The sequence below is a fragment of the Dunckerocampus dactyliophorus genome, chromosome 14 (assembly GCF_027744805.1).
Source record: "Dunckerocampus dactyliophorus isolate RoL2022-P2 chromosome 14, RoL_Ddac_1.1, whole genome shotgun sequence".
Classification (NCBI taxonomy): domain Eukaryota; kingdom Metazoa; phylum Chordata; class Actinopteri; order Syngnathiformes; family Syngnathidae; genus Dunckerocampus; species Dunckerocampus dactyliophorus.
In genome coordinates this window covers 6,686,559-6,714,085 of record NC_072832.1, presented here as the reverse complement: position 1 = coordinate 6,714,085, position 27,527 = coordinate 6,686,559, and the positions used below count along the sequence as shown (strand labels likewise).

General features: G+C 41.4%; 2 protein-coding genes and 1 long non-coding RNA gene across 5 annotated transcripts in view; 1 reads left to right on the top strand and 2 right to left on the bottom strand.

Moving 5' to 3' along the window:
• Positions 1–3,275: 3,275 nt before the first annotated feature.
• On the bottom strand, positions 3,276–17,673 carry LOC129193721 (uncharacterized). The gene is made up of 3 exons (XR_008573600.1): positions 17,322–17,673; positions 4,728–4,818; positions 3,276–4,666 (listed from the first exon to the last, which is right to left on the bottom strand). It is a non-coding gene; the product is annotated as an uncharacterized LOC129193721 (long non-coding RNA).
• LOC129193715 (acetylcholine receptor subunit alpha-like) lies at positions 6,919–22,612 on the top strand. The gene is made up of 10 exons (XM_054798263.1): positions 6,919–7,249; positions 13,544–13,686; positions 13,774–13,818; positions 14,916–15,025; positions 15,650–15,845; positions 18,206–18,443; positions 18,523–18,746; positions 18,997–19,111; positions 19,183–19,307; positions 20,809–22,612. Exons 1-10 carry the CDS (start codon positions 7,195–7,197, stop codon positions 20,935–20,937), a joined length of 1,380 nt encoding a protein of 459 aa, XP_054654238.1. The 5' UTR covers positions 6,919–7,194; the 3' UTR covers positions 20,938–22,612.
• A 1,575-nt stretch (positions 22,613–24,187) lies between these two features.
• Positions 24,188–27,527, bottom strand: part of lnpk (lunapark, ER junction formation factor) — a 54,240-nt gene continuing 50,900 nt past the window's right edge. For 2 of the 3 annotated variants that reach the window (XM_054798260.1, XM_054798262.1), the window contains 4 exons: positions 27,452–27,522; positions 27,052–27,222; positions 26,763–26,846; positions 24,188–25,967 (listed from right to left, as the gene is read on the bottom strand). In XM_054798260.1, the coding sequence (XP_054654235.1) occupies positions 25,780–25,967; positions 26,763–26,846; positions 27,052–27,222; positions 27,452–27,522 (514 nt within the window). In that variant the 3' untranslated portion in view covers positions 24,188–25,779. The remainder of the gene's footprint in view (positions 25,968–26,762; positions 26,847–27,051; positions 27,223–27,451; positions 27,523–27,527) is intronic. The other variant, XM_054798261.1, reaches the window with a different exon arrangement.

Genomic DNA, 27,527 nt, shown 5'->3' with positions numbered 1-27,527 from the left:
AATGAGTGGTGTAACTCTTCTACTCCTGAACCGCTGCACACAAAATTTGTCAAAACATGCACACCTAGCATGTTGCCTGTGCTATTATTTTTCTGACAAATACACCACAAGGTGTCGTTAAACCCCTACCCTACTTCGTACTGACTTGACCTTTCTCACACAGCTCAGTTCGCTATACGAAACACACCCACTGTGACTTGGCAACAGACACTCTTGGCAACTAATTGTCCATTCGTCATTCAGTATTTGTTATAATGATAATAAAACATTGCGTATATCTATATTACATGTATTCTAGCATGCCTTCCAAAGCATTTTGACAACAACATATAGGGGGCGCCACAAATGTCATTTGCAGTAAACAATTGTCAACAAAGTAGGCCTATGTACGGTTTTATTGTCCAGTGTTTTGGCATTATTGTACTTCTAAAGGAGAGTACAGTCGTTTCTCGCAACAACGCCGTTTGAATATTGCTCCGTCACTCTATGCCGTTTTTTAAAAAATGAATTAATTCATGAACGACCACTGTTTCATGGTTAAATGTGGCCCATTATTTGTCAAAAAATATTGAAATACAAGTTATATGTAGCCACTCGGTGTCAGTATTTACATTAGTGTAACATGGCATGTAATCAGCCATGGAATGTCCGACATGATAAGGTTGAAAAAAAGTTCTCCTCCCATTCTGTGTGGAAGTGGTAAGTTTTTGGCTTCTTACTTTGTCTTTCTTCCCCACTCCGCTTGAAACCGAAACCCTTTCTTTAGTTTAGAATAAATGAATTGGAGACTAACTAGTTAGCTGGCTAGCATGCTGCAGCCGTAGCCGTGTCTTGTGTCCCTGCAGTGATCCCGTAGCCTGCACATTAACAATGTAAAGTGTGAGTGTAAAGGTGTTTATAGGGGTGTTATTCATGTCCACATGGCTCTAATAATGGTAAAAAAAAAAAAGGATTTAGAAAGTCTTAAACAGGTTTTCTATGCTTTAACTACAAAAATATATATACAATTTATCAATATTGAATCCTACTTCGTGGAAATTCACTCACCGCAGTCGGGTCTGGAACTGATAACTACTCAATGAAGTATTGACTATGATACCTTAGTGGCATGATTGTATAAAGATTTAGCCAGGCTTTGCTGCCTCAATACCTTGCTACTTAAATGGACTGCAGATTATTGAAATATACAGTATTTTCTATGGGATTATCACCTCTATGTAAGACATATATATTTACTTATTAATTATGGTTACTTTTTGCAATTTCTTTCTTTTTAGTTCAGCTTTAAGGCGAACAGCATCCTTGTCTCACCTCCACACTGTCAGTAAATAGCAATAACAACCTCACCGTGCAACATCCTGTTGTTACGTGTGTGAGCGAGAATAAGCTTACTAACTATGCTCGACTGGAAGAAGACTAACAACGTAACCACTCCTCTGATGGGACAGTTTAGCACATTTTCTGTTTATTATTATTTTTTGTTTCAAACTTTGCCAAAAGCCCAGGTTGCTTTGCAGGAAGCGGACACGATTACTTTCGCTTTTCTTTGAAATTAAGATGCAACACAGATGGTGTTTTGTAAGCGCAAAGGGGGCTGCTTTCGCAGAATTATGGATTCATGTACTGTATATGCCAGAATATTATAGTTCGACTTTGAAACTGGATGTGTCTCAGCAATCAAAAATTGTACATTCATATGTCTAACAATTTCATATTACTTGATAATGAATTCTCAGAGCCCCGATCTACAACATCCTTGTTTCTCATTGCTCATGTCCATGATCTCCATTTCTATTTTGATTGAGTTTTAAGCTGAGTTTGAGCCATTAAAAATGTTGGTTTGAATTTGGATACACGCAAATCAGCCACAAGTCATTATCTTTATCGTTATGCATCAGGGACACGCACCTTCTTGTCAATGTAGGTAAATTAAAACCTCATCATCACTCTCAAGGACTACACGCAAGTAAATATAGTATCTTAACCCAGAATCTTTGCGGGCTAATTAAAATATCATTAAGGGACTTAAGTAATCGTCTCTCACCTGGAGCAAGAGTCCAAGGGGACGTCTCTGGAATTGCGTCCATCAAACACTTGAAGACACACAAAGATGGAAGGGGGCGCCAAAACTCTGAAAGCCTTCCTTTTACCGTTTACATTTGTTGCTCAAAAAGCCTCAGCATGAAACTTTAACTTCCACTGGCACAGAACTGCTGTCATTCACCACACTTCCAACACAATGTGTTCTGTTCCGTGCTAAGCTCCGCAAACTGACAGTCATGTGGGTGGCAAATGTGACACATTTCCTCTCAATAATTCTGAATCAGGCGATGATGACATGGCGATATTATCCCGTCTTTACAAACCACTTCTCTGGGACAGCATGACAACACAAAGCTGCATATAGGCCCTGAGAGGATCAGACTGATGATTTATGGACACCCACAAAACAAAATGGCTAGAAGGTCTGGTATTATTTAAGAAGGGTATACATTGTACAAATTTAACACAAGTGTTTTTTCTTTCCCCCCCATCATGATTTGAAACTCTCTTTAAGTCGGGGTGTCCAAACGTTTTCCACTGAGGGCCGCTTAAAACATTTTATTCTTCACAGACCATGATCCATCCTATGTGGGTCAAGATATGATAAGAAATGAATTCAGCTTTGTAGTATAAATGTCAGTGGAAGCCTACAAAAAGTTTGTTTCTTTGTATTATTAGTCATTCGCATTATTATCATTATTCTGGCAACTAACTCGCCTTTTTGACGCAAAAACTTACCAAATCTTGCAAGCATGTGTTTCCAGACGGAAATTCACATATTTCAGGAGCCCGGGACCCAAACCCCCACAAAATCTGCTGAGTAGGAGAGTGAGAAATGTCTGCCACCAGTGTCTGACTGATGATTTTTGTGTCTACAATTCCAATTCGATTGTAGACACAAAGGTAACCGGACATTTTGGTTTGCAGGTGCCAATTCCAGCTTTTTGTTGTTTTGAGTGTAATGTTCTAATGTTGTGTTTGGAGTTGTGTTTAACTTTATCTGTAGAATTTGCAGCAGGCCAATTAAAAAAAAAACAAAAAAAAACAAACAGATGTGGGCTGCACTTTGGACTTCTTGCTTTACTGCTTAAATTGCTGTTCCACTTAATGTCCTGTAGGTGTCAGTATTGTGTGTCAACAAACATGCCAAGGTCTTTTAAAACTGGACAGTGGCCTGCTGGTTAACAAGTCCGCCGCACAGTCCTGAAATCCAGGTTCGTATCTCTGTGTGTAGCTTGCATGTTTTCCCATTGCATGGGTTTTCTCCAGCATACTCGTGACCCCACTGAGGGCAAGTGATACAGAAAATGGATGGATGGATGGATGAAAAATTACACTGGATCCCAGTGGGACGCTATAGTACGTTTCTTTAAAAACAAACAAACTCAAAGTTGTGTGAACATGGTAAATCTGCATTCTTCTCCCTTTGGCTGAAATGCTCAGATTCTGCAGCTCCCTCCGCCAACTCTGTTGCAAATGGTCAGTGGTCGATGGTCGGCACCTGCCCCCCCTCCTTAACCCACTTCAGCTGCATAGAGAAAAGCCCCACTCTACTGGTTATACGTTAATGGTTATCCGCAAACGGTAAAAGAGAATTACAATGTTCTCCCATTTATCGCAGGGGCTAGGTTCCCAAAATAGCCAACTTTATTTTTTTAGAATTATTATATATGTTATAAGGCTGTAAAACCCCTCACCATACACTGTATACACTTTTCACAGACAGGCATGAACATTTTCTCACATTTCTCTCTTGTTTAAATACTCAAAAAAAGTTCAAACCTTTTTTTGAATTTTAATAATTAACCTACAAGGTTGGACACAAGAACTTATGAAGTGACTCACACTCCTCTGACGGTGCCTCTTTGGCATCCTGGCGCCGTTCCGCTGCACTGTAGCGTTTTTGTATCCTTGTTAAAACATATTAAGGGTTTCCGCTACATGTAATTGTTCGTGGCGGTGCGCCACTACAAAATAAAAGCCTCCACACCTTAAAAATTTGGGTTTTTTTAAGCTTGAAAAGAATTTTAAGTAATATATTGTATGAATGGATATAAATATATACTATATAGATACATATATAGCTTATTATTTACGCACATATTGACCACAATTAGTTAAAAACTATTTTAAATATCATAAAATTGTTTCTCAGTGCTTTATTTTGATAAGCATGCACCGGAATCGCCTTGTCTGCCTCGCTGGCACTTATGGCATATGGGACCAGGGACCACACGTCTTGTGTTTAATTGTGCTCCAGCTGCCACTGCGTTCCATCAGCATGGGTTACAAGCAGGAGAAGGCCCGACTTGTACTGGAGCTCAGAGAATCCACTGGCCAGCTGGTGAATGCAGCAGGAACCCAAGTGAGAACGGGGAGGAAGTGGAAAGCCCAGGAGGAAGTTGACAAGGCAGTCAGCTGGCAGAGTCCAGCAGGTCTCGGAAGAGGCAAGACACCTGTGTTCTAGTCAAAGGCCTCCAGGGAACAGCAGAGAGCCATGCTGGTGGCAGAGGTGCTAAGGGCCAAGCAGGAACGCCTGAACATCAAGGCAGTGTCTCAGAGCCGGCAAGGAGGTTGGACTTCATGGGAAGGAGTCACAGATAGGCCCATGTCGTGGTCTGATCTGTGAAAGAGCCCCCAAGCCAGGCTCAGCTTCGTGATCAGCGCAACGTATGACACCTTACCTTGTCCACGAAACCTCCACCAATATGGCGCTGAAGAGACCTGTCCCCTGTGCAACACCATCAACGTAAGCCTTCAGTACATCCTGTCGGGCTGCAAGACAGCATTTACACAGATGAGGGTCGACCTTGGAAAGCAATACTTGTATTAATTAATTAATGTTTGAAAAAACGCGATAAAGTGAGGAAGCGATGTTCGAACCGCGATGTAGCGACAGACGACTGTATTGGAGAATTCGTCAAACCCGTCAAACTGTGCTTTGTTCTCAACACGACTGTGTGAAGTTGAGAGAGCAGAGGAGCAAAGACCATGAGGTACAGTAGGTCTTTAGCTCCCCGGAAAGCAAAAAAAACGTCCGATTGCTACCTTAGTCTGGCACTTTCTTGCTGGGCACCTGTCAGGCTGTCGTATATGGACTTCCGAAAGCTGTGACGTAAGAAATTCTAACAATCTTGTTGAAATTTCATACCCGACCATTGCACAAGATTTAGGAGTGGCATAAAAATACAACTCGGATAACTTAAAAACACACCAACCTTACTATTTGGTACTTCCACATCATGTAGAACAACAGTACAACATTTGAAACATAAACAAGTCTGAAAACACTATGAATGTATGAGGTTGTTTTACAACGAGTTAGAAGCTGCTTATCACCCCTCCCTCGATGAGATTTGAATTCAGCCCGGATGCTCGTGAATAACGGTCATAATTCACATCGGGTAAGCCCATCTTAACTCTCCCTATGCCCTCATTAATAATTGATTGACGCTGTGCCGGGCTTACATTTATCATTAACCCTGAACATTGCAAAAACATGTTAACCATGTTTTTCATTTTCTCCCAATTCCTCCCACTGGAGCGCCTTTTTCACCCTACATCATTTTTTATCTGCTTTCTCTAATCCTCAACACGTTCATATTTCTCATATAATTACACGATTCCGCCTTCTTGTACAATCCAGTTTTCATGAACAGGCTGAAGATTTGCTCTCATGCTGTCAGCTTCCTGTCAACAAACAGAACAAATAAAAGCCTCGTGATGCACTAACCACGTCTGCAACGTCTTCCCCCTGCAAAAACAGAATCTTGTCCTGGCCAGTCAGAGGACATCATCTGTGCCTGATTATCTCATTCTATTCAATCAGCTAGTAGGCACATTCGATTATGCTTGTTTCTCATGTAAGGAAATTCTGCCTCAAAAAAATGTGCAAAATCATAAAACACTCGTCGTGTCCCTAATGAAACCTCCATTGTCAGCAGAGGAAAGTTTAGCCCAAAAGAGAAAATGAAGTTTTCTCTTCTATAAGATATGCATCTGCCATGTCAGAGGGGGCGCCGCTGCCAAGGAACAAAATGGCGATATTATCTGCACTATAGCACAGATGTGTTGAATGACTTTGAGGAACTATTTTAAGGCACAATGGAAATAATTAAATATGCGCATGGCATTATATTCACGGATATTAGAAGTTTCATTACTCAGATACTCAGAGGGCTTTCTTCTTTCACGTTGAATGATGGGGGATTCAAGAGCTTCTATTTTGGGCCCACACACAAACATATACACGCACGTGAGGAAAAGAGATTTAAAGGTCTGTTTGTATGTTTCCGTACAGGCAGAAAAAAAACAGACAAGGGATTATACATCAATAGCCTGGGAGTGTAGACCTCGATTTTACACACACACACAAACAAAGCCCTAGCAGTGTGCTTTCACGGTGCTACACTGCCATCTGCCGGATGAACTGTCTGCTACCAAATGAGAAAAACAAGCGAGACACTTTATTGGAAATTACTTCGATGAACGTAAAACTGATGTTAGGTCTGCCTGAGATAGCTTTTTATGTGCGTTACACCAAATTAAATGGACAAAAGATGACTTTGGTGCGAGAGGACACATGTATAAACAACCAATCAGCTTCAATTTACAGTCGCAAATTAGCCTAGCAAGCGTGTTTTAGCGCGTGTGTGCGTGTGTGGACGTGCCTCCCATTCCAGCAGTGACGGCCCTCAGCTGTCCTCCTGTCTGCCTCTTAGTCTGTCTCCCTTGTTCTCCTCCTGTTGGGGTCCTCTCTATCTGACCCATACTAGTGGTTGTGTGTGTGTGTGTGTGTATGCGTTGGGGGGAGGGGTGGAGTCAAAGCAGACAGTAAAAACACATTATTCACGCGCACCAGAAATTATGACAATGTTGAGTTGTACCCTGCACACGCGCACACACACACACACACACACACACACACACACACACACACAGCCCCAGCTGTCCCCAGCGCCTCCAAGTGTGCTGAGAGGTTGGGATGCTGGCTGAGTGGGGGGAGGAGGTTTGCCACCAGAAACCAGAGCCCATTTACTGGCTAGCCCACCTTCCCATGACTCACCCCCAAAGTGACGGCTGCTGTCTCAGTGTGGAGGCCGACCAGAGAGAGGCTGTCCATTTCTGGAGTGTTCTGACTGAAGTGGAGATATGAACCTGCACGGGGTTCACGTCCTGCTGGCTTGGATTCTCTGTGGACTGTCCGGTGAGTCCAGGGGAGTATGGAGGGTGGGAGTGTGAAATGTCAGCCTTCTTGGTTGACTTACAGGCCCTTTAATATTGTATGTAAATACATAAATGCTGTGAATGAACTGCACAGGGTACATACTATAAGATATTCTCCTTAATGTCCCTCATACTGTACAGTCTATGTATCTGGAAGTCATTTGATGCTATTACTATTCATAAGAAGGAGAATAAAACGAAACGTCATGTTGAGTAGCCTTGCCCAGAAGTACCACGTGAATTCGTTTTTAAAACAGAAACAACAGGATCAATTATGAGCATCAAAAGCGAATGTAAACAAAAAGTGTGCACCTTTACACCATGTCTCATGTCATATTTGCCCTACATAATTGTGTCAACATGGCGCACACAACTATGGGATGATATACAGTATAAGTCATAACATGGGAGAAAAGGTAAGAATTCTCCATTTAGATTTTAGTGGTCATATTTCATAGCATGTGTCAAAAATGGGGGGTGTCGGAGGGACTTCAACCTGTTGTCCTTGAGAATCCCTCAAAGAGGCAGCTCCACATTGTCAGCATTCCTCCCAGCCTCCACATTTGAGGTATTCTGTCAAGCAGGTGTCCTCTCCCGCGGTCATTTACAATCAGTCAAAACTTCGCTGTGAGTTTGCTACCTTTTGGCCAAGGACAGCAGCTCTAAACTGTAAAAACGTATTAAAATGACTTATTAAGACTCAACCTGACTTTCATTTCATAGCCATCAAAGGACATCGCCTACAGTCATCCCTTGCCACGTCATGCTTCAAAATCCGTGGCTTCATTCTATTGCGGTTTTTCAAAATATGTTGAATAAATCATCACTGAACACGGCCTGTTGCATAGATGCATAGTTAATCTGATGTATTTTTGTCCTAAATTAAGCATTTTCAAGCATGAAAATGGCTAAATGAACTAAAATACAAATGTAAAGCATTCAGAAAATGCATTGAAAGACACGTTGTCATATGTACGGTAGTATTCTATACTGGTCACTAGGTGTCAGTAATTTTACATGATTTGACATTGATGCGACAATAGCCACCCGTACTAGAAAAAACAGAAGTCAAAAAACAACAAGAAGGAACTCTCCCAATGTTAACATGTGCGAGTCTATATCTTGTCTTATTTTCTCTGATTATGTCTACTATAGGGCCGCACGGTGGTTTAGTGGCCACACAGTCACAGTCCAGAGACCGGGAAGACCTTGGTTCGAATCTCCGTTTTCTGTGTGGAGTTTGCATGTTCTCTCCGGGTACTCCGGTTTCCTCCCACATTCCAAAAACATGCATGTTAGGTTAATTGGAGACTCTAAATTGTCCATAGGTATGAATGTGAGTGGTTGTTTGTCTATATGTGCCCTGCTATTGGCTGGCGACCAGTCCAGTGGCGACCTGTCCCTGCCTGTCGCCCGAAGTCAGCTGGGATAGGCTCCAGCATACCCCCGCGACCCTAATGAGGAGAAGCAGCATACAAAATGGATGGATGGATGTCTACTATATTGGGTAATACGAGTGTAAAGCTGATTAGAGGGGTGTTATTTAATGTCGAGGGGGCTCCAATAATGTTAAAAACTGTATTTACAAAGTCGTAAACAGGTCATCTTTGTTCATGTCCAAGTCCAAAGTCATCAACATCAAGGGGTTCCACCGTACACAACGGTGAGTATGGACGGTAGCCTCACAATACTGTAGAACTTCTAAGTTCAAATGTCATAAGAGTGTAAGAAGAAGCGAGCCGCTGCAGGAGGTTTAAACACTAAAAAACAATAAAGATCACAAATTTCTTGTTGAATAACAAAGGCGATTCACATGGCAGATGCCCCTCGCACATGTCATTGTGTGTAAAAGTGGGGCATTATCATTATTCAATTATGGCATTATTTACCACATATTCTGCACTTATTTATTAGCAAAAATGTTCTTTATTCCTTTATTAGATTTTTTTAAATTTATTTATAAACCACAGATGAGAATTATGGTGGATGTGGGAATCTTACTAACTTAATAACCTCTTAAGACCCCTTATTGGTGCTAAACCTTCTACCAGAAAGCTTGAGTAATGCATGACGGAGGGTTGAACTCTCAGAGTTTTTGCGCCTTTAGAGTTGCATTTGCAGGAATATTTACAGCTGTAGTGGTTCCACTGTATCATCTGATCCTCATGTCTAAATCCAGCCCTCCTTGACAACCATCCAAGCTCCTAGACAGACTGCGATCTGTCCTTTTTCTCTAATATGATCGATAACATTCACATTTTCCAATCCATGGATTTTGAGCACTGGAGCGTTTCTCCAGACGCACGGCAGACAAATAGATGCCACGTCTAGATTGTGGCTGGTGTTCCAGGATGAACGAGCCACCAGTTGGACGTTATCTGCATCGGGGCAGATAAAGATGCAGTAAAACCCGCCCCTCGCTAAATCATTTGACGGGCTTTATCGCTGGCCGCACACTGTGAGGCCCCTCCATCCTAACAATATTTACTATCTGAGGATTGCAAATGCGTACATCAAAGGCGGATTATGTTGGGTTGAGGACATAATTGTTGTCACATTACATAACACAGGAAGTATATGGCTCTTCTCTTATGTAATAAATATAAAGAACATTTGACAATGACCAGATTCTATTCTTTGTGGTACCATCACATGCAGTCTGAAGGTAATGAATAATAACTGTTCTCAAGCTGTCTCTAAAGGATGCCTTATGCTGCAATAAAGTCACATCACTGTGGTTTATTATGGGCAGTTTGAGGGCCATTGTGTTCACGTACAATGTGTGGATCTTCACAAACATCGACAAGAAACGATGAAACATCCCGACGGCCCAGTGGATAGATTTTGGCCACAACAAAAGGCTGATGTCATTGAAATCACCTTTGGACAATAAGGCGATGCAACAATGGAATTATCCGAGTAAGCGCACCTTTTCAACTCTGTGCCAGCGAATGCATCGCTTCATTCTGTGCACATGACAAAAGGCCATTTGAAGCAAGGTGGTTTCATAGCTAGGTCTTAATTGACTTTCCTCAAAAACCTTTCCCTTTGTTATCCAAACTAGCGTCAATTGGTGAAAAGCCTCCTCGTCAGTAGTGACACTCACTAAAAGAGCACAGAGCTCCACCAAGGTTAAACTGCTCACAAAATGTTTAAAAAAACCATGATGCAAGTGGCAAAAAGAACAACAAAAATATATCGTACCTTTGTACATTTATACCTGGACCTGCACCACATTTGTATGGCTTCTTCCTTGGCACAACTCAACAAGTTTCATGGAAATCAGTTCTGTTGCTTTTGCATAATCACCAACCAACAAAAGACCATCAAAACAATACCTCTAGACTTTGTGCTTTGGCAAAGGTAACATCCCTGTTTGCTTCTTTACCAGAAAGTGTGTAAATATAGGGAAGAACTCCCATGTGCCGTTTCATTCAGGAAGGTGAGGAGGAAAACAGGAGTCCAGCGACAGACGCTGACTGACAGCTGCAAGTGTCCCGCCTCACGTCTATTTCTGTCGCTGCGCACATCAAAGGCGGCACACCAGACGAGACGCCATGTCCATCAGCGTGGAAGCGAGCGTCACGTAAGGCCTCCAAGAGGAAGAAGAAAGAGGAGGATTGCTTTAGAAGCAAACAACACATAGAGTAGCAAAAAGTGTTTTTGCAAGTGTAGCTTCATGAAAGAGGATCCACTTGAGCACAGTGTGGAGCACCGGAAGATTCCAGAAATAACACACAGGACAGAAACACTCTACGCGCCATCACTTTTCAAAGTTAACATCGTGTCTTGTATTATTTCATATTAACAGTGATTAACTTCTTTTTACACTTGTAAGCCAGTTAAGATTGTTAAAATTATGCGTGAGATACATTTGTGGTACAAACCACCTTTGCACGCAGTTTTACCCTGGAACAGACTACAGTATTTCTACATATGTACATTATTTCATCCATCCTTGTCCTCATTGGGGTTACGGGTGAGCCGGAGCCTATGCCAGCTGACTTTGGGGGTGAGAGACGGGTTACACACTGGACTAGCCACCAGTCAATCCCAATATAAACTAGCATGTTAGCATTAATAATCAGCATTATTTCATATGGAGATCATTGTTTACAAACAACGCATCATGTTTAACTTCATTTCAATGCATTAATAAGTATAAAAATAAATAGTAATTTCACTCTATATGTAAAATATATACAGTAATCCCTCATTTATCACGGTTAATTAGTTCCACACCAAACTGTGTAGTGAATTTCAGTATGATTCCTTCTTTATAAATGGAACATCTTCGTAGTTTGAGTATAGAAGATCTGTTTACGACTTTCTAAATACGTTTTTTAACATTATTAGAGCCCTCTTGACATGAAATAACACCCCTATAGTCACTTTTACTTTCATATCAGCCAATATAGTAGATACAATCTGAGAAAATGAGCCATTTAAGACAAAATAAAACTAATGCTCGTGTGTGTTGCAGTAAATGTGTTAGGTTGAGTTTTAGCTTGTAGTAGGTTACGGCCGCAATAGTAGCCCGTGTTATTATTATTATTATTATTATGTTATTATGATTGTGCATGTTATTGTGAGATTATTTAAACCTGCAAGAGAAGCCTGTTGTTGTGGCGATCAAGTCTGGTGCTTGTCTCCCCAAACAATTATTGACAGTGACCAAAGTAGAATACTATATTCACAGTTTGAATGCGTCTTTTTGATGGCTTATATTTATATTTTAGTTCATTTAGCCATTTCTATGATTGAAAATGCTTAATTTAGACAAAAATAGATACAGTATGCTTTATTAATTAATATATATTTGAAAAAACTGTGATAGAGGGAGGCCGCAAAATTTGAACCACGATATGACGAGGGACAGTGCCGACTGCAGGATTTGAGTGGGCACTACCCACCCTCAAGAAGTCAGTATGAATAAAAATGTGACAAAAGAGGTGTTAAATGCAGGTTAACTTCCAGTCAAGTGGCTCAGCCGAGGCCTCTTTGCACTCAGATTAAGTTCTATCGTCCAGAACAAGACTTGATCGCGGCGCTTACAGGCAGCTCGCCAGACATTTAGTCGGCCTGCTCGCTGATCCGTCTGCATCCGCCTGTTCCTGCGCGTCTGTCATCTGATCATTCCTCGCACTTCCTGCATTCTCAGCTTCGCCACACTGGCAAGTCAAAAGGCTCTCAGGTTGCTGGTTGGATGCCATGGGGAGGGAAGGGGGTGGGGGGTTTATTGTGTAAATTACACAGGCGAGTTCACGCGAGTCACGCGATGTCACGCGAGTTCCGGTATTTGAGGGGACGTGGACATCAGGTCAGGCGGTGAGCGCAAATAAAGTTAGTGATGACAGTGTGAGGGGTCATTGATAAAGTGAATCCTCACATAGTCGCAATTCTGCATCCATGCCCCCGCAAATCTGCCAGTTTTTGCTTTATGTTATAATTTGCTTTATGTTATTATTTGTGGGAAACCCCGCGCATTTATGCTTTTTCTCTCCAAAACAAACGGGAAAAAACACAGCTCCTTCTTCATAAGTGAGTAATAATGTATAAATACTATGTGGTAATAAAGCAAATAAAGAAAATGAATAGTATAAATAATACAGCACACATGTACGACATAACGTGACGTCAGTACAAGATGCATGCACTCAGCTGTAGCAGCCAACTTTGTTACAATCCGGCCTCAAAACATGCAGTGAGATGAATACAAGTTCATACAGGATGTTTGTAAGGTCAGTTAATAATGATCGTACTGGAATTACAACAGGCAAGCAGTGTGGATTATGTACACGAGGTTTGGAGAAACGCCTTCTCGCTCTAGCAGGGCGGCCCACTGGCTTGCAGAGCCGCGTAGCACAGCTAGCCCTTTTTAGAGGGAGATGGGCGCGGCGCCACCGCAGACGGAAGGGCGGTTGTAGAGGTAGCCTGACAGGCAGGCTGAAGGCTAGACTGGGACTCTGAGCAATCTTTCATTATCATTCATTAGTGGTGATTATACTGCACATTTAAATCTGCATCATTTCAAATGTGTTTAATATGTGTGTGAGGCATATTTAGGACCTAAGCCTGGATAGTGCTTCAGTGCATTTAGCCTGTTAGCACTCTTTTTGGGAATGTCAACAATTATTATGGGCGTTTCAATTATTGACATTTCTCCACCATTCGCAGGTGGTCCCTTACGCCTCCTCCTGGCCTCTCAGTGAAGTAAAACACTAATGGAAAAGACGTGATCCAAACATTTGTCCATCATGCTTTTGTGTGGCAGGTCCGGCCTTCTGCTCGGAAGACGAGACCCGCCTGGTCAAACACCTGTTCAGCGGTTACAACAAGGTGGTCCGTCCCGTCAACCACTTCAGCGAGGCCGTGGTGGTCACGGTGGGACTGCAGTTGATTCAGCTCATCAGCGTGGTCAGTGCAGGACATTACAGTGTATCACGTTTGACCAAGATAAATATGACATTTGCATGATTTCATTTCACCTTATTTCTCCTTCAGGATGAAGTCAACCAGATTGTGACCAGTAATGTCCGCCTCAGACAGGTAAGACTACTACAAAAAAACTGTTATTTTCACCTTAAACCACTTAAAGTGTAGTTTTTTTTCCCCAAATTTTAATGGCATACCTGCAAAAGTAACATTTGCTTCATACAGGTGCATACATTGTTAGTGTTGCAGTGTCTGTCCTATACTTGTTAGTTTGTCATTTATGTAAAACATTCAACAACATAAACGCAACACTTGTTTGTGCTGCCATTTTTCATGAGTTGAACGCAAAGATGTAAAACTTTTTTTATGTGCACAAAAGGCCTATTTCTCTCAAAAATTGTTCACAAATATCTCTAAATCTGTGTTAGCGAGCATTCATAACTAGGCTTGTCACGATAATACATTTTGCTGGGCGATAATTGTGCTAAAACTTATCGACGATAATCGATAATGTTGACCTTTTTTAAAACCATAGTATCATTTGGTTTATTATTCAGTGATAATTTTGTCATGTCACATTTGCGCCACTAGATGGCACTCAAGCATTGTGTACCTGAGGCACAGAAGCCGCCTACTCGAACACTCTCGAATCGTGAGACATCACCACTTCACATACCAATCCTACTCATGGTGACAAAAGAACTACACACAGCAACACAATAGGTGGATAAAAACAGACAAAGCAGTGAGCTAAAATGCAATGTTGCTCTAACATTTTAAAAAACTGCTCTGGGTCTGAATTTTGCTGTGCTGGTCTACCTTGAATTTCTTGGGATTTGGAAATAATGCTCCCATGGCAAATAAAGGAAACATAAATAGTCTGTTTCAGGCTCAAACTGTAACGATCAGGAAAACTTTATTCACTGTTGTGGTAGCTGTCATAGAAAGACTATCTAGGGCTATTTTTCCTGAAACGTTTTGTTAAATGATGAATTTTACTGCCTTAAAGGAGTTCAGTGTGACCAATTCCAATGTATTCTTCCAATTCCGTCATCATTTTTTATTCCAACTTTCTTCCTTTGAATGAATTCAATTTTGGGACCAACTTGACGCATTTGTGCTTATGTTTTTACCAAACGTACAAAGCATTTATCCATAATTTCACCTTCCTCTTCCACTAATGGAGCAACGTGTTTCACTGTGATGTGCAGCAATGGATCGACGTGAACCTACACTGGAATCCTGACGACTACGGTGGGATCAGGAAGATTCGCCTCCCGTCCACAGACATTTGGAAGCCCGACTTGGTGCTTTACAACAAGTAAACAAACCTTAAGCACATACAAACTGCATGTGTGTGCGTACACTAAGGCTGCAAAAAATGTGAATTAAGATTTTCTTCCTCAGAATTGACTTTTTTTTTTCCTCACACAAACTACGCTCAGGGCTTTGTGCTTATCTTTCAAAGAAATCACATTGTTTTTAATATCAAAAGACTCCTGTCTTTTCTACTTTAAAGAAACTTCTTTCTGCCGTTCTTGGTCCCGAAAAGACAGTTGACAGTGAGCCTTCTTGATTAAAAACTAATAGAAAGACTGAAAATAATATATCCTGTAAAAAACATGGCAAGCTCTCTCAATCCAGAATACTTTCATGCAGATAATAAAGACAAGTTAAAAGAAAAGTCAATAAATGAATGTGAGCACTCTTTCCATGTGCTGGGGAATGATAGCCAGCGTGCCTCGCCAGCCAGAGCAGCGCAACAACTCGCCCTGACCGGCAAAGTGAGGGCGAGTTTGTTTGTGATTGAGCGCTTTTTTTTGTTGTTGAACTCATTGTCCTTTAGAAATTACATCAGTGTGAAGCGATTTTTTTTTTTTTTTTTAGATTCTTTGTGCAGCCTTTGTACACACACTGACCCTCCACCATCTTTCCTCCCTGCCAGCGCGGACGGTGACTTTGCTATCATCCATGAAACTAAAGTCCTGCTGGAGCACACCGGAAAGATCACGTGGAACCCGCCCGCCATCTTCAAGAGTTACTGCGAGATCATCGTCCTGCATTTCCCCTTTGACCTGCAGAACTGTAGCATGAAGCTGGGAACGTGGACCTACGACGGCCGGCTGGTCGTCATCAACCCTGTGAGTCTGACTTTTAGAGAGACGCATGCGTAAACATCCGTCTGCAATGTACGTGTGCCCTGTGATTGACAAGTTGCTGTATATTTTTGTATATTTAGTTGATTTAAAGGATTAAAGGGTTAGCATGTTGGCCACACAGTCAGGAGGTCAAATCGAGGTTCGGCATCTGCTCGGGCATTTCTGTGTGGAGTTTGCATGTTCTCCCCGTGCGTGTGTGGGTTTTCTCCGGGTACTCCGGTTTCCTCCCACATTCCAAAAACATGCATGTTAGGTTAACTGGCGACTGTCCACTGCTTTTATTATACGCAGGAATAATAAAACAATAACATTAAACCCGACAACAAATGATCAATGATATATATCAACAGCAGCGGTATCTATGGAAACTATAATAAGATCAAGCAATATTTGAGTCAATTCACTGATCGCGATGCGAGAAACTTGGACTGATGCTGAGGAAGGCATGAATTCGGTGCTGCAAGGATATGAATAAAGTACATCAACAGGAACAATAAGAGTGCAGGGAGCTTTCAATTATTTCTTGATCTGCAAATCTTAACTCAACTATAGCACATTGTTATACATCCTGATCATTTACTTATGTTCCATCACATTTGGTAAATACTACATGTTGAATACAGGAAGTGAACAAATGTATTAGCAATTGATGTGAAACGGAGAAAGGAGAGAGATTAAATAAGCTCTGCTTCTTCCTACTCCTTTTCAGACATGTGGAACTAAAATGCACCTGCTTGTTTTGTGACTCAGTTAAATGAAAAAGCCTGTTTGTCCGGTCTGATTTTTTCATTGTACTTTTCTTAAAAATAATGTAAAAAATGTGTCTCGTCTCATTCTCGTGGCCCCAATCTCGGGTATCGTCTCATCCCGTTAGCTTCGTGCTTGTACTTCACATACAAATAAAAGTTTAGACCACAAATGTTTAACAAAAAAAATGGTATGTAAGCCATCCATTCATTTTCTATGCCGCTTATCCTCACTAGGGTCGCAGGGGTATGCTGGAGCCTATCCCAGCTGACTTCGGGCGAGAGGCGGGGTAGAGACCCTGGGCTGGTCGCCAGGGCACATACAGACAAGCATTCACATTCATACTTATGGACAATTTAGAGTAACCTAACATGCATGCTTATGGAATATTAGAGGAAACCGGAGTACCCGGAGAAAACCCATGCAAACTCCGTGGCGGAGATCGCCTGACTGTGTGGCCAACATGCTAACCATTCGGCCGCCGGTATGTAAGCCGCACCCACTAAACTTAAATAGAGAAAAAGTTCTGTACATATGCAGTATAGGCCACATCTGTCTATGCGCCGCAGGTGTCCACGTCGTAACATGGGATATTTAGTACAAAGAAAGATTTTAAACATTTTGGTTAAAGAAATGTTTCTTTCCCAAGAATGCCGAACAGTGCATTGTAACATACAGTAGCTAGATAGACAGTGCAGAATAGTAGCCTACCAGAAAAGTCATTCATCGCCGCCGTCCTCCTCCTCCTCGGAACTAAAACCACTCAAGTACTCTTAGCAAGCTTCACGATTGATCAGCTTCATAATTCCTTCAGCACGGTCAGTCTCTCTCTCTCTCTTTAGTTGTTCTTCACTGTCTCAAGCAAATTAGCTATTTTAGCTTGAGCTATCCTCTTCATTCAGTCCAGCATTTTGAAACCTGTTGGTGATAGTTGATGGTTGGCGGTATGAGCAGTCCAAACAGAAGATGTAGTAATTATACACTTGATCAAACTTATTTAAGATGTGTCAGAGATCGCAAAACGTGATATTAGCTCCCGCTTCAGCCGTTTACGTCACTACTTCCTGACTCTGAACGCTAAGCATCATGGGAAACGTATTTTTTTTTAGCCATAAATTATCCGCATCACTGTACAAGTCGCAGGGTTCAAAGCGTGAGAAAAAAAGTAGCAGCTTATACACCGGAAATTACAGTAAATAAATGCTACTAAGAAATATTTGAAAGCCACGTTTTTGTATTCTATATTTTTTCTTGTCATCCTCTCTCGTGAGAAACCCGTATTATCATAAAAAACACACAGGAGTCAGTGCCTCACCATACTGTACATTTCTACACTGTTTGGACTAAATTGGCCCACTTTTCAATGTATAATAACAGTAAATGTACAATATACCACATAACCCTTTCAAGCCCTTACAAGCTAGGTTAAATTGTCATTCAGTTGGCAATTCCACTTGCGTACCTGTTGTTTGGACTTGGAAAAAAATCCGAGCAGGAAGTAAGAGACATAGGAATGATCCGTTCCAGTGTAAAGCTGTGGCCATCATGAAACTTTGTTTCTGGTAGCATGCTGAGTATAATGTCCTGTGATGCAGGACAGTGACCGACCAGACTTGAGTAACTTCATGGAGTCGGGAGAGTGGGTGCTGAAGGACTACAGGAGCTGGAAACATTGGGTCTACTACACCTGCTGCCCCGACACGCCCTACCTGGACATCACCTACCACTTCCTGATGCTGCGACTGCCTCTCTACTTCATCGTCAACGTCATCATCCCCTGCATGCTCTTCTCTTTCCTCACCGGACTCGTCTTTTACCTGCCGACCGACTCCGGTAGGTGGACACGTGATGATTATTCTCAGATATCGTCAAAGTCCAACGTGTCCTCTGTGGCGTGTCTTGTCCCGTGCAGGTGAAAAGATGACTCTGTCCATCTCCGTCCTGCTCTCGCTGACCGTCTTCCTGCTGGTCATCGTGGAGCTCATCCCGTCCACATCCAGCGCCGTCCCCCTCATCGGGAAGTACATGCTCTTCACCATGGTGTTCGTCATCGCCTCCATCATCATCACCGTCATCGTCATCAACACGCACCACCGCTCGCCCAGCACACACACCATGCCCACCTGGATACGCAAGGTGGGACTGAAGTGATCAAGTGATTCATCATGAGATGAATATTCATGCTACGCTACTATAATACATGGATTCTTTCATTATTTTCAATTATCACCTTTTTTTTAGAATTAGTGTGAATTATTATTAAAAATCACAGTATGGACACTTTGTCATACAATAACATGTTAAAGTGTCTCCAAACTTTTGACCGGTAGTGTACGTGTAATGTGTACGGTGAACCCTGCTAGTCCGGCGTGCTTCTCTCTTTCAGGTGTTCATCGAAACAATCCCCAACATGATGTTCTTCTCCACCATGAAGTGTCCCAGCCAGGAGGTCCGTCAGAAGAGGTTGTTCCCCACGGACATGGACATCTCTGACATCTCAGGTCAGACTGGGAAACTCCATTACAGGCACTGAACCTCTGAAGCTTGTATCAAGACAAACTGTGGTCCACAGGTAACCCCACCCCCACCAACGTCCCCTACCAGTCTCCCATCATCAAGAACCCTGACGTCCGCAGCGCCATCGAAGGCGTGAAATACATCGCTGAAACCATGAAGTCGGACGAGGAGTCAAACAACGTAAGACTCCACCACTGACCTCTGCCAAGGCAGCCCATTATGTTAGTCTGACTTGTGTGATAGGAAAGTCCGGCACCATCTTCTGGCTCTGGTTGGGCCCCACTGCAAGTGGACTGTAACTGTGAAAAGTGAAATGAAATTATATAGAGAAGGAAGTAAGAAAAAGGTCCAAGATTCCGTACCACAAATATGTCCTCGTATCGTGACCAGGTATGTTTATTTACTCAACTAGCTTGTCCACACGGGAACGTTCCTGAGATGTTTTTTTTGGCGGGTTGAAAAAAAGTTGCGTCCCTACCGTGCCAGATTAGATTGTTGCATCCAGATGGGAACAAACTGCTGAGTGAAAACGACGTGATACACAAGCACACCTACAGCACGTGTGTTGTGGCACTGGGAACAAACACACGGGCGGAACCACGTGACACACCAAACCACAGAAGAACGAACGCATGCGCAAAAGTCCATCATCTTCCGCTTTTCAAGACTTATGAGAAGTGAAATTACTTCTGCGAGTCAGTATGCAGTATAAGTAGGGATGTCCGATGTTGACTTTTTGATGGCAATATCGGGCCGATAATATCGCTGGGCTTATATTATCGGACATCCCTAAGTATAAGACTACAAAATGTGAGTGCATGTCGATTGGGGTGATTCATATCCGGCGAAATATTCAGATATTATGTTGGTTTGTCGTCAAAGCTCACTTCTGGTCACGTGACGGTGATGGGGCGGCGGTGAGTCGGTGAAGTGTGGATAAGAGGCTGAAACGATAAAATACTTTGGCGTTTTAACGTTCCTGCGTGGATAGCCCCACAGAGTACTGGCCGTTAATTCATTAATTAGTGCTATTTATATTTTTATATTTCGTATGATGATATATTTAAAAAAAAACACATCTTATTAAATGTATCCTGTTTATTTACAATAAATATATCCCTAAATCTTGTATATTACTCCAAAGTTTATTTTATGACTGTATATTATTCCTATATTACTTATACAGTGATAACTTACTATTTTCATGAAATAATTTGAACAAATAATATTTATTTGAGGCACCCAAGTGAACGACTATGCGATTCATTGAGACACGGCGTTCAAAATTTGAGGAAAGACAGTAAAAAAACAACTTTACCCTTTCAATTTCATGGTATCATGCTATCGCAGTTTTTCCAAAATATATGAATTAGTAAATGATACCTTTTCGTGGTTGAATATGGCCTAATATTAGGAAAAAAAAACTGAGGCAAATGTTACATATTTTTTTGCCTAAAATAAGCATTTTCAAACGTAAAAATGGCGATATGAACTGAAAAACAAATATAAGGCATTCAGAAGACGCAAAGACGTGATGATATGTGATATGAAGTATTCCACACTGGCCACTAGGTGTCAGTAATGCTACTGTTATGTTCGGTGAGACACACAAGCGCCACACATTGCTAAGCTAAGCTAAGATAACAGTACGAGTGAGACATGAGTGTTGTTTTGCGTGCAGGCAGCCGAGGAGTGGAAGTTTGTCGCCATGGTTTTGGACCACATCCTGCTTTGCGTCTTCATGGCCGTGTGCCTCATCGGTACGCTCGCCGTCTTCGCAGGAAGACTCATCGAGCTCAACATGCTGTGAAGGAGCGTGCACGGAAGAGGATGCCAGCCAGCATTTTTAAAGAGTTTATTTGGAGGTGGGCTGAAAGGCCGCACGGCTCATACTTGAAACTATTCTCGTCTTTCTCTGTGATGCTCCACTGGACGTGATGATTGTGTCGTGATGTAAAATACAAAAACAGTCATGGAATTTTGTTTCATTTTTGCTTTATCTCAATGGAGATTCTTTTTCATTTTGTGTTTTCGTGTCCATTTTATACAGCTTGTTTGTTTAATGACATTTTTTCATCGAGCCAGAGCAAATTATTTCCTGTCTGGAAGTTTTATTGTTTGGGTTTGCTCGACGCTTAGCTGACATCTCATTCAGTGTACATACAATTACAATCCCCCACCCCCAATCTTCCAAGTTTTATTCTTGGCCAAGTGATGGGTAAAAAAACAAAACTAATGTGCTACTTTAGTTAAAAGAAGATACTTTTTGACCAGGCGTTCACTCAACTCCAATACTCACTAAACCCACTTTAATTAAGTTTCATTTATCAATTAAAATGTCGCCTTTTTAAACATTAATACTGCCCCAAGTGCCTTTTTGGTAAATGTTTTAGGGCATTTTATTAAATAAATGAGGGGGAACACGATAACTGCATGCATAAATTGCATAAAATAAAATTAAATATCGAAATTGCACAAAAAGTGTGCCTTAAAAATTGCCTATATTGACTATTATGGTTTTACTTCAGTCAGGCGTTGGTTGTATATTACATACTCTTAAAAAAAATGATTAGACCACCCATGTTTCTTCAGTTTCTTGTTCATTTGACTGATACAACTAAAAGGTTACCTCTGTTTGGACGACATAATAACGTAATGGAGCCGCAACCCACTTTGGGGTCCCGACCCACAAGTTGAGAATAACTGCAATAGACCAACCTCATGCAGCTTTTTGATGTAGAGGACAGAGGAAAAACATCCATTTCATTTTTTTTCCCCTTTTCATTGCAACAATACAAATATTATTTTCACTTTTGAAAAGAAAATTGTATAGATGTGTTCTTTTTCAATGCACAGCAACAATATAGTACCTTTTCACAGTTTTTAAACGCATTGCAATTGAACCGTAGTGAAGACTATATCTGACATTTTCAAAAGGATATGCGGAAAACTAAAATAAAGCAAAACTGGTTTACTCAAGTAATGGTCCAGTTAAATGAATAAGTCTTATATGGCACAAAAATGTCTCATATAAAAACTGTATTCAATTAAAAATTAAATAGCATTTATAACGAGAAGCAGCATAGAAAATGGATGGATGGAATTGTGTGCTGAGTTGTTTAATATTTACTGTAACTATGGTCAATATATTAGTGTAACATACACGTGACTTTTTTTTAGTGTGTATTTATTGCTTTGTCCCAAGTGATGTGATTGATATTGATGTTCTGATGTGAGGAGGCTGAGGTTTGATTCCAGTAGGTTACTTATGCACTATGCAAAAGGGCCCCCTGTGAATCGGGGCCCTACAGACTCTAGAATCATCTCTATACAAAGTGTCAATATTACATTGTCGCTGCAGTGTTTTTGGTTGTTGATTTTGCAGCTGCAAATGATTGAATTCAACGTGACCATGCAGTGAAGTTCATTTTGAGCTCACCATTTTTTTTTTGTACTTCCATTTGTGTGGAGAACTTGGAAATAAACCTGAATAAATATATTAACCTTGCACCTGTGTTAGTTTTTTCCCCTCAATGATTGTTTTAAAGGACAACAGTGACGCTCACTTTAGCTGAAAAGCTTTTATTTTTTTTTTGGCAACCATGACAACCAGCGCTGGGGAAATAAAATGTACCAGATGAGTCAAGCAGAAATACAGGAGGTCTTCGGGCTCCGTACGACTTCTGTTACTACGACGGCAATGTAAGTTGAGCTGGAGTGTAAGTTGAAACTTATACTTAAATTAACACGCAAGTCACACATGAAGGACATATAAAATATACCGTTGTAATAAGATGAAATATGAATGAAATTAAGAACTATTCCTTACTTATACTTGTATCACTGTGGTTGGCTTGCACACTAAAAAGGGGTGTTGCAAAGGAGGGAGAAACAGGCTTATTGGGAAGAAGAAGTAGTCTCAATAATGAGAGCACTACGCTGCGTAGTTATCCGGAGCAGATGCTTTCTTGATGATGGTTGCGGCGTTTGAGGGACTTGGACCAGGCAAGCAGCCAGTGTTGATCAGTTTCTCCACTTTCTGAACAGTTTACAACATCTAACTTCACTTCGCTTCTCGCTTTCATGCGTTGGTAGCATAGCGAAGGGCAAAAAGGTTAACTGAAAAGGAGTGAAATGACCTTGTTCCTCCTCAGCGTAGCGACGCACAACTACTTATTCTTCCGCCTGCCAATTCTGCCGTGCTTTGTATAGTGTCAATCATTTGTGGGAGTGCGTCACAACACCAAATGAATGTCGTATGTAACATGAGGACGGCCTGTATAAGAAAACTGGATGTCTTTATAAAATTAAGCCATTTTTCCTCAAACTAGCAGGCATTATGGTCTGAAAAAACTGCAATCTGACAGTAATCTCGCAGTTCAGATGAGCATCAAATTATAATCCTATAAAGCATATAAAACAGGTCTGAAGGATTTGCCTAAACCTTCACCGCTAAATCCTGCTACTCGAAATATGAACGTAAATCATTCAACGTAAAGTAACTGCATCTTCACTTAACACCATGGAATGAGTGGAAACTATGCTGAGGATCTCAAATGTATGTTTTTGCATAATACAAGTGGTTGTAAAGAGTACAATACAGGCAGGAGTGTAAAAAACAGCCGTGAGAAAGAACGTAGGGATGTCCCGATCCAATCTTCAGGATCGGGATCGGCTGCCGATCCGCTGTATTTTGAAGTTCAGATATCGGCTTCCGCCACGAGATCGGGCCGATCCGGTTGCCGTATAATGTTCGTACCTCTGGTCCACACTCTGACATTGTAGGTGTGGTAATGTGCCTCAAAAGGTGGTTGCCAATCAACTCCCGCCACCAGCAAGAAGAAAAAAACGCAACACCACCATGCAGACATATCCGGTGTACCGTGGTGAAGTTAGTTTCACGTTGGACGTCGGATATTCGGCTTCGTAGCTACAGCAGTAGTTGCCCCTCACTGTACCAGGACTGCTGTGTCATGGTGCGGGGAGCTCGCACGGGAAATGCCGCTGTAACCGCTAGTTGTTATTAGGGACGGTCAATAAATTACTATTGCGTTGAAGAGTTTGTAAAAAAAAAAAAAAAAAATCATTCTAAATCACACCACAAATTGATCTATAACCATGTCAAATGATTAATCCCACCCTAAAAGTATCTTAAACACCCATTTTTTCCAATTTTATCTTTTTTTTGGATAAGGAACCTGACTCGCAGAGGTTTGTTACAAAAGCCCAACAGTATTGTTGGTCATGCTGTCTCATAAAGTAAATTCAGCAATACCTTGGTTGTGTTATTTTCAATGCTTTGAAGAGCTATTTTCATAACCAAACTCAATTCCTCAAATTCATGGTTGTAACAAAAGCTTATTATTAAAATCAATTTTAAAAAAGAAGGATCGGTACCGGATTGGATAAAAAAAAAAAATCTAATCGGACGCCAAAAAAAAAGTGAATCGGGACATCCCTAAAAAGAAAATATTCCATTGTGCAGCTACGTGGACATCAAAGCGTGCCAATGCTAATGATATCATGTCATCTTACATTAACGTAGTGCAGCAAATGTCAGCAGCACTGTCTCATCGCCAACCATTAAGGCCAAATAAATACAAAGAAAGTCAGTGCAAATCAGTCAGAAAAGGAAGATAAAGCAAATAGTTTGAAAATTGATGGATGGCAGTTTGAACTACAACATTAACTCTTCCTGAAAAGGTCGCAATGATACTTAATGTTAACAGTCAAATGAAGTACTGCGGCAGATATGACAATCATTAAAAATAGCATCTATTTATACGACTGGAGTCAAAAGACAATATTTATGTAAGTGATAGTCAAACGGCAGTCAAATGTGGTGCTCATACGGTAGCTTTGGCGCTGCTTGTGCATCATTTTAAAACGCTACATAGTCTTTCAAAGCACAGCAAGGTACAAGTTTAATAGCGACCCACTGTGGATGTTCTGCTCTACAATCAGTGTGGATCAGGTTGTTATTTTTAGAACTTGAAGAAATTAGTGAGGCGGCAAAAGGATTGCACTGGGGTCAAGTGGTGGAAAAACCAACTTACTAAATCAAAGTTTCAATAAAGTTGTCTCATCATCTTTGTTGTGCTTTCCGGAGTCTTTTCTTCGTGGGTGTTATTGGCCAACTCTCCCTGTCCTTTCTCTGTTATGCGAGGCAGTGTAGCAGCCTATTACGATTATTACAGTGAGCAGCAGCCTTTTTTCTTAAATTGGGCTTTTGAGGAAACAGATGCTTGCACTCCATGCACTCCTAGCAACAAGTGGCCATGACTAGGAAATAAATGATTCTGTTGATCTAACAAAGATTTAATTTCAAGTATTTATAACGAATCTTGTAGCCTAAATTGTGCATTTTAGTACCTCAGTGTTGGACTTTTAAAAAGTACATCAGAACTTAAAAGTAGTTTACCTGGTATGTCGTCTACTTTAGCTGTTGCTGCCCCGCTAATCTTGGCTTCCAAATAAAAAAGCCACTACTAACTTCACGCCGTAAACAAAGAGTGTTGGTTTGCTTTCAAGGAGCACATATAATAATAAATATAAGCACATAAACAATCCTAGGGATCCTCCATGTGCCATTCAGCAAGCTTTGACTGTCAGGCAGCGGCTGCAAGCACCTTTTCTCCTGGAGGAGGCGCGGCTACGACAGCTGAGGTTCTGCATCACTGAAGGCACCGTCACCTTTCACCTCTTCCTCCTCCTTCTCTTCTTCTCCTTGTACAAGCTCTTCCGGCTCCTCCTCCATCTCCATTTCTCGTTGCTCATCATCGTGACTCACAGGCTCCACACCTTCAGGCCGAGTGTCGTCTTTGCCCTGCTCGTGCTCGTCTGAGGAGAACAACGCGGAGAGGTCAGCAGCCAATGAGGAGACAAGAGGTCAGACATGTGAGACATAACAGCCAGCATGCCAGATTGTTAGGAACCTTTTAACAGCATTGATTGTTGAGTCAGCAGCACCAGTGGGATTAAAAGTGATTTGGTGTGACACACTGTTGCTGCGTTAATGGCAAATTAATACAAAATACATTCAATTATTTACACAACTCAGGGTTGATTCAATTAAAAGAGACTCATACCAAAGTACAATTACAGAAATAAACCATATTCAGACACAATTTACATACCAGGAAGAGACATAACATCAAATTTATGTTTTTAATAAATCAATAACTTTTTTAGCTCACAGTGTCCCATTATAAGTGGATTAATAATATATATATGTATCTCAACATTTTTAAGCACTGAAGCTCCTCCCAGGAATTAAATTGTATCTCAACAGGTGATGAGGAACCATAAACACTTTGTGCACAAAATATATACACCGTACTTAAATAAAAACAATTTCAATTAAAAAAAAAAAAAACCTTTCAGGGATAAAACAGAATGCATGAGTAATGATAAATAATAAAAAATAAAAAGTAAATACTAGGAATGTTGTCCAAACAACTGATGCGATTAACATGTATTTTTTAAATATTTGGTGCACTCAGTGAATTGTGCTATTAGCAGCACCGTTCGGTCACTTTACAGATTCTACGAACATGAAGGAGATGACTGGATCAAATCAGCTGTTAAACAAGGAGGATAAGAAGGAGGAGGAGGAAGTGGGGGAACTGGGGGAACCTGGACTCTGCAGAAGTTGATTCTGAGGGTTCTGCTGCTGGATCGGGAAACTGTGGACCAAATTCCACGGCGCCGGCGCCTTGGCTAAGAGGCCAGATCACACGGTTAAATGAGCTGCTTAGAGAGGACGTGATGATTCACATACAATAACAAGCAGGTTAAACATGGACGAGAGTGAGACAAGGAGGTTAGAAGAGGGAGTGAGTAAGATACAACACAGCAGAACAACGAGCGTGTTCATGTATCCACCTCCTCTTAAATGTACTCTTAACTATTTTTCTTAAATTACCTCCAGATGGGGGTGCACTCTCCTCTGTGTCTGTGCCGGATGGTGGCGCATGCCCCGAGGTTCGGGATTCGGCCCGTAGCTTCCTCTCGTAGCTGAACTCCGGCAGCCTGGGAGCCTGAGGCCGCGTCTTCCTGGCTGGATTCAGGAAGTAGCAATACGCACAACGAAATGCTGGAGAGACAAAGGGAATATCCTAAATTGTAAACATTTTAACATCGCTGGTACTGTTACTCAATCTTCTATGCTGGAGACAGTTTTTTAATGGAACAGCTTTTTTTTTTTTTATTTCCATTGGTTCTTCAAGTCAACCGAAGCCTAAACAGATTGGAATCGACTTTAGAGGTTCCACTGTATTTGAGCTGCATGCTTTGCTTAAATATCATGTTGTTGTTCTTCTTACCAAGGTATTCAAACTCTTCTTTCAGAGCCATGCCATTGTGAGAGAAACACTGCTGACAGATTAAGGCATATCTGAG